We start from the raw sequence: 14,707 nt of genomic DNA, 5'->3' as shown, positions 1-14,707 counted from the left end.
TTAATTACTTTCCTCTTAACTTGCCCTTTGAATCCTGTCCCTTTTGCCTGCCTCATCCACCAATGCTCTGTACAACGTTAACTGATACCTGTCATGCTTATGCTATGGATAAGAATCTGCTTTTTGGCTCTAAAGAACTGCCCTACTTCAGAATGAATAATTCTACACTGCAATAAACCACTTACTGAGAGTGAGTAATCAGCCTCTTTTTCAGCTCCTTCAGTTCATGGAAGGCTTTCCTCTAGTAATACACTTCGCAGCATATGTGAGTTTCCTTGAAGTAATTTTACTAGGAAAAGAGTTCGTAGCGATTCGGGAAGAAGTCATTCCGCCCAGTCACCTTGAGCCCTTCCCTCTAATGGCCTTTTGCTAAGCAACAAATCACCTTTTAAAAGGTGCAGAGGAAACTTATCTCTCTTAGGAGTGAAGAAATAGCTGCCCATTACTTTCGGGATAGAAGTTTAGTGTGTCTCCTCCTGCGGACATAATAATAATAATAATGTTGGTATTTGTTAAGCGCTTACTATGTGCAGAGCACTGTTCTAAGCGCTGGGGTAGATAGAGGGTAATCAGGTTGTACCACGTGAGGCTCACAGTTAATCCCCATTTTACAGATGAGGTAACTGAGGCCCAGAGAAGTTAAATGACTTGCCCACAGTCACATAGCTGACAAGTGGCAGAGCCGGGATTCGAATCCATGATCTCTGACTCTAAAGCTCAGGCTCTTTCCACTGAACCACGCTGCTTCCCCAATTTAGCTTCAGTGTCTAGAACTCTTTGATTTTTAGCCAAATATGTCTTCCATCTCCTTTCCTACCTGTAGTAGTTGATTCTCTTCTCTGGGATGATGTGCATTGCACTCTGGTTATTACAGCGATTTGCAAATTCAGTGGAAGATTATTCCACACAGAGTGCTCTTCTCTTCATTTAACATGATTGTCATTATTATTATTATTATTACTGTTACTGTTATATTTGTTTGGCGCTTATTATGTCAAGACTATTTCAAGTGCTGGGGTGATAATAATAATAATGTTGGTATTTGTTAAGCGCTTACTATGTGCCAAGCTCTGTTCTAAGCACTGGGGTAGATACAGGGTAATCAGGTTGTCCCACGGGAGGTTCACACTCTGAATAAATGAATGCTCTGCACAGAGTAAGTGCTTAATAAATACTCTCATTATTATAGGCCTTTGCTTTCTCCAGAATTCCTCTTCCCCTGAGTGAACTCTCCCCTCCACAGTTCTTCTCTTTCACAACTTCTTAGAATTTCTCTCATTCAATCATATTTATTGAGCGCTTACTGAGTGCAGAACACTGTACTGAGTGCTGGAAAGAGTATTCAGGTGGAAATTAGACATGAACCCTGTCCCTCGAAGGACTCACGATTTGTACAGAGGCACTCTGAGTGGGGAAATAGGGAGAGTAAATCTGTCAGCTCTGCCACCTGTCAGCTGTGTGACTGTGGGCAAGTCACTTTACTTCTCTGTGCCTCAGTTCCCTCTTCTGTAAAATGGGGATGAAGACTGTGAGCCTCACGTGGGACAACCTGATTACCCTGTATCTACCCCAGCACTTAGAACAGTGCTCTGTACATAGTAAGTGCTTAACAAATGCCAAAATTATTATTATTACTTGGGACAGTAGAATGTAACAAGTTGGTAGACACAATCCCTGCCCACAAGGAGCCTACAGTCTAGAGGAGGATACAGACCTTAAAATTATGCATATGTACACAACTGTTGTGGGGCTACCCAAGTGCTTAGCAGAGTGTAAGTGCTTAGCAAATGCCATTCAAACATTTTGTATTAAATGATACTGTTAAAATAATAATGATGATGGTATTTGCTAAGCGCTTACTTTGTGTCAAGCACCATTCTAAGCACTGGGTTGAAATATTGGGTAGGTGATTGCAAGGAACAAATATGTCTTCTTAAGAAAATAGATGTGTAGAAAACACTACTGCATTTTGCTTCACAGAACCTGCTTAACAAGTGTGGTCATGTCTGTGTCAACAGTACTGGGAGGGTTCACTGTAAATAGCTTTGAAGTCCTAACAGCTTTTTGTTGTGTTCGCTGGAATCAGACCTTTGTTTCCTTTAATTTGTTCCTGTTCCGTCCTCTGGTGGCTGGGATCATCAAACCGAACAGATTAAGAAGGAATTGTACCTAGTTATATGATCAAAAACTGGCTCGGGTTTATGTAACTGAATATCATAAAAGTCTCTGATCTTGGAGAGTTCTGGAGCAGAGAAAATACACCTACTTAGAAATAATGAGTTGGGGTTTTGTTCTTTTTTTCCCTCGAGGGAAATGACCTGTTTTTTCTAGTGGCGAAAAAAGGGTAAATGACCTTTCTTCTAATAAGTTAGTTGTTCTCTGGGTTTAGTGGTGACTCTTTCAAAAGAACAGTTTAGATCAGGCAGAGGGGTTGCTTTCAAGACCACATTAGCTCTTTGTAGATGTTGAAAAGAATGCTGAGGCAAAATAACATTCTGCTCGGGGAGAGACAGCTAGACAACAAGGCCAGCAGCAGCAGCAGCTTGGCTGTATTGCTACAGAAACCTGAATTTCACTTGCATTCCAGCACATCCCTTTCCATTTCTGTCTGAATCCGTCAGCTCAGACATCAGCTGGTCCAGCTCCGCCTCTCCCTTTCACGTGTTCTTGTGTAAGAAGGCCACAAGAGCCAGTTCCCTGTTTGCCTGCTATGTCATTATCCAGGGAGGCTGGAGGGAGTCTGAAATTTTCCAGGCCCTGGGAGAAGCCACGTGATCACCAGTTTACTTTGTCAGATTGCAGCAGGACAAACCAAGGTATGTGCACACACACTGGCCTGTGGAAAATGGGACAAAAGGAGCTCTTTTGCTGAAAATGCGTTGTAGTTTAGACGAGGATCCACTCTTTATTTAAAGCAGGAGTAACAGCTGTTTGCATGTCTGGCTAGTTGCTGGATGGGAGAGTCCAGGGGCTGCCCGTCTTCCCGGAGGCAGGGGATTGGACCGGATGACCTCTGAAAGTTCCTTCCAGTTTTATGACACTGTGGTGAATTATATTATTTGATTCTATCCTCACCAACCCTCAAATCCAGCCTTTTAATCATATACTGTAAAGTGCATATTACTGCAATTTGGGGGTTTTGCAGTAATACTTCTACAGGTACTTTTTAAAAATGAGCAGAAACACAAGTGTTAGGAAGAATTCTTCCCCCTACCCCCCTTCAAAGCCCTACTGAAGGCTCACCTCCTCCAGGAGGCCTTCCCAGACCAAGCCCCCCTTTTCCTCATCCCCCCACCATCACCCAGACTCGCTCCCTCTGCCCTATCCTATCTCCCTGCCCCACAGCACTTGTGTATATATGTACATATCTATAATTCTATTTCTATTAATGCTTATTTACTTGTTTTAGTTGTTTAATATCTATAATTCTGTTTATATTGATGCTACTGATGCCTGTTTACTTGTTTTGATGTGTGTCTCCCCCATTCTAGACCGTGAGCCCGTTGTGGGTAGGGATTGTGTGTGAATTGTACTTTCCAAGCTCTCAGGAAAGTGCTGTGCACACAGTAAGCGCTCAATAAATATGATTGAATGAATCGAATGAATGAATTGGAAATGTACATTTTGTGCTTACTCGATTCCCAGGTTAGAGCTGACATCCTTACCATGGTAGAGACTGATGAAGGTATTATTAGTTGAGGTACTTTTTATGGTCACTGCCTTGGATTACTTTCCCAAGCACTTAACACAGTACGTTGTACATAGTAGTGTCTAAATAAACCCATTATTATTACTCCTAACGAGCCATTAAAGAAGGTGAGGTGTGTAAACCTGCAATAGTCTCCATGATCATCCCTCACCAAGATAAAACAGTTAAAAGCCTGATCTTTCTAAGCTTAGAAGTGAAAATAAACACTGGATGTCCTTATCAAAAAAAAAAAATTCAACTAACTCAGGGCAGGCTCATAGTAAGGAAGAAATAAGGTATATTGCCCGTGATCTGGAAATATGTGATTCCAGAACCAGTACTGGTAGCTTGGAAAAAATGAAAACTAAATAAATAGGGAAAATGCAACCTATGGATTCTCATGCTTTCTGCCCAAGTATTACCCTGGAAAGGAAGCAATCCCCTCTAAACTGTAAGCTTGTTATAGGCGGGGAATGTCTGCTAATTTATATTTATTTATTTACTTATTAATGTCTTTGGACTGGACTCTCTGGACTGTAACCTCATTGTGGGCTGGGAATGTGTCTGCTTATTGTTGTATTCTCCCAAGGGCTTAGAACAGTGCTCTGCACATAATAAGTGGTCAATAAATACTATTGATTGATTGAGGTGCAGAAAAACAGCTCTCGGGCAGAGGACACTTCCCCCAAGAGGATGAGGAAAGGGTAGGAGGTAAGAGAGGAATGACATTTTCTACTACAGTTGGTTGAAAACTGAAGTCGTGTGAGGAGAGAGGTGGCAGAAGGTCCTGGGGCTCAGTGAATGTTTGTCACGGTCCCAGAGTAAATCACCCTTCATTTGTTCAGTTTTCCGTTCAGAGGTAAGCCGGTTGAGAAATCATTTCAGGGCCTTTGCTCACAGTAAAGGTAAAAGGTAAAGTAACTAAACTGGCAGTGCAAAACTGTTTAATAATTAATGTTGGTCTTTGTTAAGCACTTACTGTGTGCAGAGGACTGTTCTAAGTGCTGGGGGAGATACAGGGTAATCAGATTGTCCCACATGAGGCTCACAATTAATCCCCATTTGACAGATGAGGTAACTGAGGCCCAGAGAAGTTAAGTGACTTGCCCACAGTCACAAAGCTGACAAGTGGCAGATACGGGATTCGAACCCATGACCTCGGACTCCCAAGCCCATGCTATTTCCACTGAACCACGCTAAGTAGATCTCAAGAATAACAATTTAAAAGTTTGGAAATCAGCTATGAGGAAGAGAATCAGCATGGCCTAGTGGAAAGAGCACAGTCTTGGGAGTCAAAGGATCGGAGATCTAATCCCACCTCTGCCCGTTGTGTGACTTTGGGCAAGTCACTTAACTTCTCTGTGCTTCCGTTTCAACTGTAAAATGGTGATTAAATACCCCCTTAAATATTTATTCCTACTTAGACCTTGAACCCCATGTGGGACAGGAAAAGTGTCCAAACCGATTAAGTTGGATCTACCCCAGCATTTAGAATAGTGCTTGACACGTGGTAAGCACTTAACAAATACCAAAAAAAGAGGAATAGGGTAAATGTTTCTGAATGCCTTAATTTTTTTTCCTTCTTGACAATGTCAGCTCATCTGTTTATAATCAATCACCTTAAAAATCTTCACTTAGCACTTATTCCTAGGTTTCTTTTACGCAGGCCTGAAGACATTCCCCAGCTTATCCTCACCTCATTCTTGGTCATAATATCCCCACAGCCACCTCAGCATCTATGAATTTTCCTGACTTATTTGTCCCTGATTTTATTTATTTATTCACCCATGCTTATTTATAGCTACTAATCTGTCAGCTGCTGGATTTGGGTCCATTTATGTCAGCTCTCTTTTTCATTTCTTTTGAATGGTCCCCAGGAGTCTAGTTTAAGGCTTTGCAAACAGTATGACTCCAATAAATATAGTGGATAAGATGTTATTCTAGTACAAGAACAAAATAGATGGGAAGAAAAAGTATAAGCTGAAGTCAATCAAATAGTGGTATTTATGAACACCGATCATGTGCGGAGCACTGTAATAAGCACTGGGGAGAGTATATAGAGTTGGTAGACACGATCCCTGCCTTCAAGGAGCTTAAAGAATCAACAGTGTTTCCTCTAAGCTTGAAAGTAAACTGGTCTGGTGGAAAGAGCATTGGCCTGGGAGTGGGGGGACCTGGGTTCTAATCCCAGGTCTGCCACTTACGTGCTGTGTGACCTTGGGCAAGACGCTTAACTTGTCTGTGCCTCAGTTTCCTCATCTGTAAAACGAAGATCCAAAACATGTCCTCTCGGTACTCAGACTGTGAGCCCCATGTGGGACAGGTTTCTTTGTCTGACCTGATGTTTCGACCCTTAACAAACACTATCGTTATTACTCTTGGTAATAATTGGTAACTCCTTGGCCTTTAATAGCTGTTTGTCTTCAACTACGGTATTTTTTCTCTCTACAGCCCAACTTAAGTTTGAGCAATGGCTAATGAAGCCCAGCCTTGCCCATGTGACATTGGGCATAAGATGGAGTATGGAGGTATGGGGAGCGAAGTGCCAGTTGAGCACATCCAGGCTTATCTCTGCAAGCCACCATCCAGCACAGATAAAGCCGTGATTGTCGTTCAAGATATATTTGGCTGGCAGATGCCAAATACCCGATACATAGCAGACATGATTGCCGCCAATGGATATACGTACGTATCAAACCTTTGATGTTGCTTCTGTTCAGAGCTCCTTCAGTTTTGTTTTCTAGGCCATTAAAATGAAATATTTTTCATAGTAGTAATAGTCTAGTAATTTTAGGGTGTTTGAGATTAGTACTGGGCCCTAAATTCATAATGAGGTGAGAATGAAGCATTGAAAAGTAGTGTGGCTCAGTGGAAACAGCATAGGTTTAGGAGTCAGAGGGCTTGGATTTTAATCCCGGCTCCGCCACCTGTCAGCTGGTTGACTTTGGGCAAGTCACTTCACTTCACTGGGTAAGCATTTACTATGTGCCAAGCTCTGTCCTGAGATGCAAAGTAGTCGGGTTGGATACAGCCCCTGTCCCACAGGGGGTTTACAGTCTTAATCCCCATTGTACAGATGGGGTAACTGAGGCACTGAGAAGTCAAGTGGTTTGCCCAGGGTTACACAGCAGGTACGTGGAGGAGCCGGGTTTAGAACCGAGGACCTCTGACTCCCAGGCCCACGCTCCTTCCACTAGGTCACGTTGCTTCTACGAAAAGAAGGGTGCACCTTCCACTTTATATCCTGTAGCTCAATTGGCGTTGCCCAGAACCTGGTGCTTATAGTCCCCCCACGCTTTTCAGCTGAGATCATGTTACCTCCAGTAATATTCCCAACTATGGTTTTGCCAACAGAAGGTATCTCTGGGGGAAACACAACCCTGTGGTCGTAAGGGAAAACCTGCACTGAAAAGGTTAAGGAATCCGGAGGCTAAAGTTGGGGTTTACCTTTATATTGCAGAGTCATCTGCCCAGACTTCTTTGTAGGAAAAGAGCCTTGGCAACCAAATGACGATTGGTCCACTTTCCAGGACTGGCTGAAGACCCGAAATGCCAGAAACGTTGACAAGTAAGTTGGGAAAGCCAGTTACCCTTTCGGGAGGTACATTATAACTAATCAGGGTGGGTCTGGCCGGCCAGCCACGTGCTCAAGGCAGAAATTACCACCTCCCCACATTCAAAGTCTTACTGAAGGCACATCTCCTCCAAGAGGCCTGCCCCCCACTACGCCCTCGTCTCCTCTTCTCCCTCTCCTTACTGCACCCCCCTTGCACCTGGATTTGGAATAATAAAGGCATGCTCCCGCAGCGTGGCTTAGTGGGAAAGAGCACGGCTTGGGAGTCAAAGGTCATGGGTTCTAATCCCGGCTCCTCCACTTGTCTGCTGTGTGACCTTGGGCAAGTCACTTCACTTCTCTGTGCCTCAGTTACCTGTGGGGATTAAAAAATGTGAGCCCCACGTGGGACAATCTGATTTCCCTCTATCTACTCCAGCGCTTAGAACAGTGCTCAGCACATAGTAAATGCTTAACAAATACCAACATTATTATTATTATTGTTATTATTTCCCTCTAGTGTCCATGCTTGAACCAGTACCTTGAACCTGGGGCATTTCTCGACAGGGTGACCTAGAACAGATTTTCCCTTTTTTCAGTCCAGGGCAGAAGGTTCGTGGGAGGGGAAAAAGCAGAGTAGAAATAAAGCTGGTCAAGATATAAGCACCAAGTAATGCAGCTTTTACAGAGTCGTGATAGAGTTAAAATTTAACTCAGTTGTTCTACAAATCCGACCCTGACCTAGCCCTTCATGTCTTTCATGTAGTCATTTAAAAACTGCCGCCAATTTACGTCAAAGCTGAAAAGGATTCCTCTGAATACCTTGTTATTGACATGTTATCAAGGTATGAAATCTCTCGGAACTCAGATATGTAATGTACTCGCTGGTCAAGTGTGACCAGCTCTGGTGGTGAAGAAAACAAATCTAAAGGTCAAATTTCTCTTTGGTGAATAAAGTTCCCATTAACTTTCAAATAGGCACTGGGTTTGAGTCATCTCCACAGGGGTCCCAACCAGGAAGAGATTATCTCAGAGCGGGTTTCCTTAACCTTCAGCCCGAAGTTGGCTTTACAAAGAACGCTGATTTGCATTATCCCTTTCATTTGATGTTAGATTCATGTCCTTTTATCCCATTTCTATTATTTTAATTTCCTTCAGAAGGCTCGAGCTCCATGGGACCATGATCTAAGATGCAGGGCCCTGCCTGAGGGGCAGACCCAAAGGCCAGCCCGTCTCTGGCGGTGGACAGACCCAGTAGCTCAGAGCCGTTTTTGTCCCGGCACCAAGTTGTGGTGAGACCAGTCAGCGGTGCAGTGGCCGCTGGCTTCAGCTGTGCTTGAGTGTCTCTAGGACCTGCCCCCCGTCACCCTCCTCACCGAGTCATTTGGGAAATGGTCTATACATTAAAATCAAATGGGCAGAAAAGGGGAAAAGAAAAAACAAACTGGTCCAAACCCCTCGCTTTTCTTTCCACCCACACTTGAGACACATTTGAGCAGTTACTCTTGCGTCTTTACTTTTGTTGGTCCGCAAAATAGCGATCCCAGCAGTCCACAATCCCAGGCTATTGTTGTGTAAATGGATTAATGCCAAAGTGGTGGGACTAAAGGTTCATGGGGGGTGCTGACTATATAATAAGCTATTGCTGTAGTACCAGCTAGGACTCTGATAACTGAAAGAGTTAAAGCTGCTTCCATTAGGGGTAGACTTTGGAACTGGAAGAATCTGGGTAAATGTTTTCAATGATTTGGCAGAATTGGCAGATTTCACCGGGGCCACTGGGTCCATTTGTTGCTGGATCCCAAGCAGAGGGTCTAGTATTCATTCAATCATATTTATCGAGTGCTTACGGTGTGCAGAGCACTGTACTGAGCACTTGGGAGAGTACAGGACCACAATAAACAGACACATTCCCTGCCCACAGCAGGAAGGGATCAGCAGGAGCAAGTGAAAAGAGCCCCAGCAGCTGCCAGTATTGCCATCACCCGATCAGACTGTGAGCCCGACAGTGGGCAGGGACTGTCTCCATCTGTTGCCGAATTGTACATTCCAAGCGCTTAGTACAGTGCTCTGCACATAGTTAGTGCTCAATAAATACTATTGAATGAATCCACCCAGGGCATGGAATATAATGGGTACTCTTTGTGCCCACTGATTAGTACTATTCTCGATGATGATAGTTTTCACAGATAAATTTTCTTTCAAGGGGTTCTTAGAATAGAATGGTAATTCTTTGTGATATTTACCTGTTTCAGAGAAGCAGATGCTGTATTGAAGTATCTGAAGAAGCACTGCAATGCCAAGAAGATTGGGATTGTTGGGTTCTGCTGGGGAGGAGTTGTTGTGCATCATCTGATGGTGAAATATCCAGACTTCAAGGCCGGGGTGTCAGTGTACGGTAAGCCTTTAATGTAACTATGCATAGAATTCTGTAAATAGACACTGCAGTGTAACAGTACTGATTAGGCTAAAACTAGAGAAGCAGCGTGGCTTAGAGGAAAGAGCACGTGCTTGGGAGTCAGAGGTTGTGGGTTCTAATCCCACCTCTGCCACTTGTCTGCTGTGTGACCTAGGGCAAGTCATTTAACTTCTCTGTGCCTTGGTTACCTCATCTGTAAAAATGGGGATTAAAAAATGTGAGCCCCACATGGGACAATCTGACTACCCTATATCTACCCAAGCGCTTAGAACAGTGCTCTGCACATAGTAAGCGCTTAACAAATACCCTAATTATTATTATTATTAGTGTGCCTTCAATCCAGCAGCGATATCAAAACAAAGTGGAGCAGACAGAGATGCAGTAGATTTGCTACAAAAGTGAGTTAAGGCAAAGATATCCCTCTAAATTTGAAAATAAGCCTTCCATTGACAAGCAAAAACTAACAGTCATGTGGCCTAATGGAAAGAGCATCGGCCTGGGAGTCAGAGGACCTAGGTTCTAATCCCGACTCCACCACTGGTCTGTTCTGTGACCTGGGACAAGTCGCATAACTTCTCTGTGCCTCCGGTTCTTCCCACGCTAGAATTGGCCGAAGGGACGATGCACCTCAGGATGCCGAGAAATATAACGGGAAAAGCTCGTAGGATTTGAATGTGGGGAGGGCTGTGGCCTCTCTGTTGAGGGGCGGGAGGGTGTTCTAAGCCGTGGGTACAGTGTGATCAAGGGAGCAGAGGCAGGAGGGTGCAGAGTAAAATACAGTTAGGTTGGCTTGGAAGGAACAAATACAAAGAGTTGGGAAATAGCGGGAGAAGAAAGAGGATCAGTACGGTGGGATCGGATGGTGGAAATACTTTAGTGCCCAACTGATTACTGGGAAATGAATACCCTAGAGATGGGGCTGAAAATTAATCTCCCTTTTAGATTGGCTGGTAGTAGCTACCGAAGCAAACTGAATGTTTGTATGTTAGGTTTAAGTCACCATTTAAATATTATCCTTTTCAATGTATTCCAGGCATCATCAAAGACACCGAAGATGTGTATGCTTTGAACAATCCTACACTTTTCATTTTTGGAGAAAAAGATACTGTAATTCCTCTTGAGCAAGTAAGTTGTTACTTCAAAACACAACGGACTCACGTCTATTTTAATCCTCTCTAGTGGTTTACAAACATTTCACTAACAGCTCCGCGGTTCTCAAACCATTTCTTCTAAAGGAACAGGAGAGGTGTTTATCAATTCCTCTAAGAACTGACAGCTCCACACTGCCCTGTCGACTCAGATGCAGCATGGCCTAGTGGAAAGAGCCTGGGCCTGGGAGCCAGAGGATTTGGGTTCTAATTGTGGTTCTATCACTTGTCTTCTGTGACCGGGGGCAAGTCACTTCACTTCTCTGTGCCTTTGTGCCATCTGTAAAATGGGGATGCCGTACCTGTTCACTCTCTTACTTAGATTGTAAGCCCCAAGACGGGGACTGTGTACGGCGTGATTAACTTGTATATACCCCAGTGCTTAGCACAAAGCTTGACATATAGGCACTTAACAAATACCATAATCACCAACTTGAAGTGCCCCTGCTGCATAGGAGAAAATGATCAAGAACTTTAATTTTCCTTAAGTTGTGAAAAACACAGGATATAGACTCAGCAAGGATTAATTAATTGATAATAACTTTTGGTCTCAGTAGCTAAAATATAAACAGCAGTGACCTGGGTATACGTTCTTTGCCAGTTCTCCCTCTTATGTAGCAGAAGTTCTCTGAGTAACATTTAAATTGGCATAGCCAGGTGGGATTATGCAGTGAAGAGATACTCCTCTTCCTCCTTAGGATCCAAGATACTTAACATTTCATTAATAGTAATAATAATAATTATTTGAGTTAGGCACCAGAGAAGATACAGAATAATAAAATTGGACATAATTCTTGACCCAAACAGGGCTCCCAGTATAAAAGGGAATTAGAACAGGCATTAAATCATTTTCAGAAGAGGAAACTGAGGCACAGAGAAGTTAACTCATTTGCCCAAGGTCACAGAGGGAGTTAGGTGGCAGAACAGGGGCTAGAATCCAATCACCTCACTTCCAGTTCCAGGGAGTGTTGTTGCACGCAAAAGGAATAAGGTCTGGGGAAAGGGCTTGGTATGGGCAGTGAATTTTCCACCTTCCCGTTTCTTCAAATTTCTCTCATACCTATTTTGATATAGATGTAAAAAAAAAAATGCTGTCGGCACCTGCACAGAACCAGGGAACAACCTAGCAGGTGAAGAGAAGGTGAAAGGAATCTTTGGGTAAATTTAAATAACTGTACTGTGACAGTTAAAAATGAATATCCCATCCTCTCATGCCAGAGAACGGGTAGTTTGAGAACTGGCCACGCAGATAAGGTGAGGAGCTGAAGGGATCTTCTCTCGAGCGTAACGGTTGAGCCATGGTGTTGGGACTTAAAGGCTGATAACCTGGGTGAAAGAAAATGTTTTTTAGGCCTAGTGCCTTGTAGACAGCTACTCACACTCCTTTGCCAGTTATTTTCCCACTGAGGCACAGAATCTAACAAGAGAATAGGCAGGGATGCGGGACACTGAAAAGTGGATGCAGAATTTTTACCCGCAGGATCCTTTTATGGCTGAAACAATCATGATGTCATGTTAATGCTGAGCTGTGGAACCATATTCAAAAAGGCTGTCGATCTGGTAGTCGCTGCGGTCTTTAATAATAATGATGGTATTGTTAAGCGCTTACTATGTGCCAAGCACTGTTCTAAGTACAGGGGGACATACAGAGTAATCGGGTTGTCCCACATGGGGCTCACAGACTTAATCCCCATTTTACAGATGAGGTAACTGAGGCCAGAGAAGTTAAGTGACTTGCCCCAGGTCACAACGCAGACAAGTGGCGGAGCTGGGATTAAAACCCATGCCTCTGACTCCCAAGCCCAGGTTCTTTCCACCGAGCCACGCTGCTTCTTTACTACCCACGTTTGTCAGCTATTTTTAATGATGCCGTTCATTCCATCGTATTTGTCATTGTCGTATTTATTGAGCTGTGTGCAGAGCACTGACCTAAGTACTGTACTGAGTGCAATGCAACAATAAATAGACGCGTTCCCTGCCCACAAGGAGCTTAGTCTAGAGGGGTCTGTCCACCCTGAAGAATAGGTTTGCGAGGGTCCAGCGTACAGGGCACTGCTCTGGAAATCAGGAAACGTTTTTTCTAATTGGGGCGCTGTCTTTGGTGGCAAATAAATAAAATATTTCAGTTAAGACTGAATCGTCAAACAGATACTTCGTTTTACAGATTAATGTGCTGGAAAAGAAGCTGAAAGAACATTGTAAAGTTGATTATCAAATTAAAATCTTCCCTGGACAAACTCATGGATTTGTGCATCGGAAGAGAGAAGATTGCAAACCTGAAGACAGGTCGTGTATCGAAGAATCGAGGAAGAATCTAATAGATTGGCTGAACAAGTACATCTAATAAATGGAAAAGAGAAAATTTTGCAAACAATTGTCTCCCTATTCCTTAAGAATTCCTTTTCTTTTCAGTATGTATCAAAGTCAAATTTTCATCTTTCATCTCTTTGCATAGGAATAAAGTCAGTCCTAACATTTGATTTTTTTCTGGACTAAATAAGAAATTTAAATATCTAATGAAGTTGAATGCAAAAAATCACTGTCTACGGCAAGGCTTACATATCCGCTTCCATTTAGCTAAACGCTTTTAAGATCCTAAAGGTGATAAGCTATAAAATAAATAACCTTCGAAATGGAGAGCACATGGAAAGTCTCCTTTTACAAACTCAATTATACTCTTTTTCTGTCCTCATAATTAATCCTGAATTTCAGTTCTTTTTGAGGTATCAAAAGTACGGCCCAATTATCAGGCATCACCTGCAACAAACCTATTGCTGAGCTATCTGAAAAAATTTAACCTACTCTAATATGAAGAGTGAATTTTTCCTTTGCAAAAGGGTTCTTGAGGCAGGTATGTTGAAGAGTAGAAAATGAGAGTTGCGTATGGAATGGCAAGAGGCTTCAGCATCACTTCTGGTTAACACAGCTCTTTTCTAATCCATCTTTCTGTAGTCAAAGAAGAAAGCGCAAAGATTAGTAGCCCCTTTTCATGAATACTTGCCATGAAAGGATAAAGTGAAACATTTAGTTTGGTTCCCCAAACACCCCCATTGGCTGTTGCTTAACTCTCCAGGAAATGAATGTATTTCTCGGTATCTACCTTTATTCTTTGAGTGTTTTTTCCCTTTTATTTACGACTAAACTGGGAGACAAGCTTACTCTGCTCACACAATTAACCAGATAGCTTTTTGGAGGTGATATAGGCCCTGGGAGGACGAGGAAATAAAACAGGCCCCCATGACGTGCAGAGGCAGTGCAGTCTAATGGAAAGCGCCCTGGGTTGGGAGTTAGGAATTTCAGGCTCTAGTCCCAGCTTTCACTGGCCTGTAAACTTGTTTTGGGCAGGGACTGTCACTGTTTACTGCTATATTGAACTTGCCCAAACAGTACAGTGCTCCACACACACTAAGTGCTCAATAAACACAATTGAATGACTATTTCTCAATTTTCTCATCTCCATACCCCTTAAATTTTGAGTCCATAAGGCCCATAGATTGTTTCTGATTTGATTGTAACTATTCCAGCTGTTAGCAGTGTTTAATATATAGTAAGTGCTTATTCAATAATTCCGAATTACCAACTGTGGTGTTCTATCCTTTTGAGGTTGTACTTATCTGTAATTCAACTTTTGTGCTTCGACTACAGAAAGGACTAGAAAAGGGCTGTTAACCAGAAGTGATACTGATCCCGAAGCCTCTCGCCGTACTCTCGTTTTTCAATATTTGTTCAGTGTTGCTGTTCCTATCCTGAGCACAAGTTGTTCCCATCTTGAATCACATTTTTAACATACTTTTTGGGGATTTTTTTTTTTACCTCTGAAGACTTCCAGCACACAAACTAGATCATAAAGGCTTTGATTATGAGGCTATTAAGCTCAGTAATATTTATTAAGCACTATG

The 14,707-nt window shown here is 42.9% G+C and overlaps 1 protein-coding gene across 1 annotated transcript; it reads left to right on the top strand.

Annotated features, from left to right (window-relative positions):
• The first annotated feature begins 2,672 nt into the window (after positions 1–2,672).
• On the top strand, positions 2,673–13,452 carry CMBL (carboxymethylenebutenolidase homolog). The gene is made up of 6 exons (XM_001515185.6): positions 2,673–2,816; positions 6,140–6,373; positions 7,149–7,256; positions 9,497–9,639; positions 10,694–10,785; positions 12,973–13,452. Exons 2-6 carry the CDS (start codon positions 6,159–6,161, stop codon positions 13,150–13,152), a joined length of 738 nt encoding a protein of 245 aa, XP_001515235.1. The 5' UTR covers positions 2,673–2,816; positions 6,140–6,158; the 3' UTR covers positions 13,153–13,452.
• Positions 13,453–14,707: the final 1,255 nt, after the last annotated feature.

This window comes from Ornithorhynchus anatinus, chromosome X3 (genome assembly GCF_004115215.2).
Source record: "Ornithorhynchus anatinus isolate Pmale09 chromosome X3, mOrnAna1.pri.v4, whole genome shotgun sequence".
In the NCBI taxonomy this organism is placed as follows: domain Eukaryota; kingdom Metazoa; phylum Chordata; class Mammalia; order Monotremata; family Ornithorhynchidae; genus Ornithorhynchus; species Ornithorhynchus anatinus.
The sequence above is the reverse complement of the archived record's forward strand: the minus strand, read 5'-3'. Positions and strand labels throughout refer to the sequence as shown.

Bases quoted from the DNA above. Each gene is read 5' to 3' on its own strand.
- CMBL (XM_001515185.6), top strand. From the start codon at position 6,159: ATGGCTAATGAAGCCCAGCCTTGCCCATGTGACATTGGGCATAAGATG. The intron at 9,640-10,693 runs GTAAGCCTTTAA...AATGTATTCCAG, and splicing joins GGCCGGGGTGTCAGTGTACG to GCATCATCAAAGACACCGAA. The intron at 10,786-12,972 runs GTAAGTTGTTAC...TTCGTTTTACAG, and splicing joins CTGTAATTCCTCTTGAGCAA to ATTAATGTGCTGGAAAAGAA.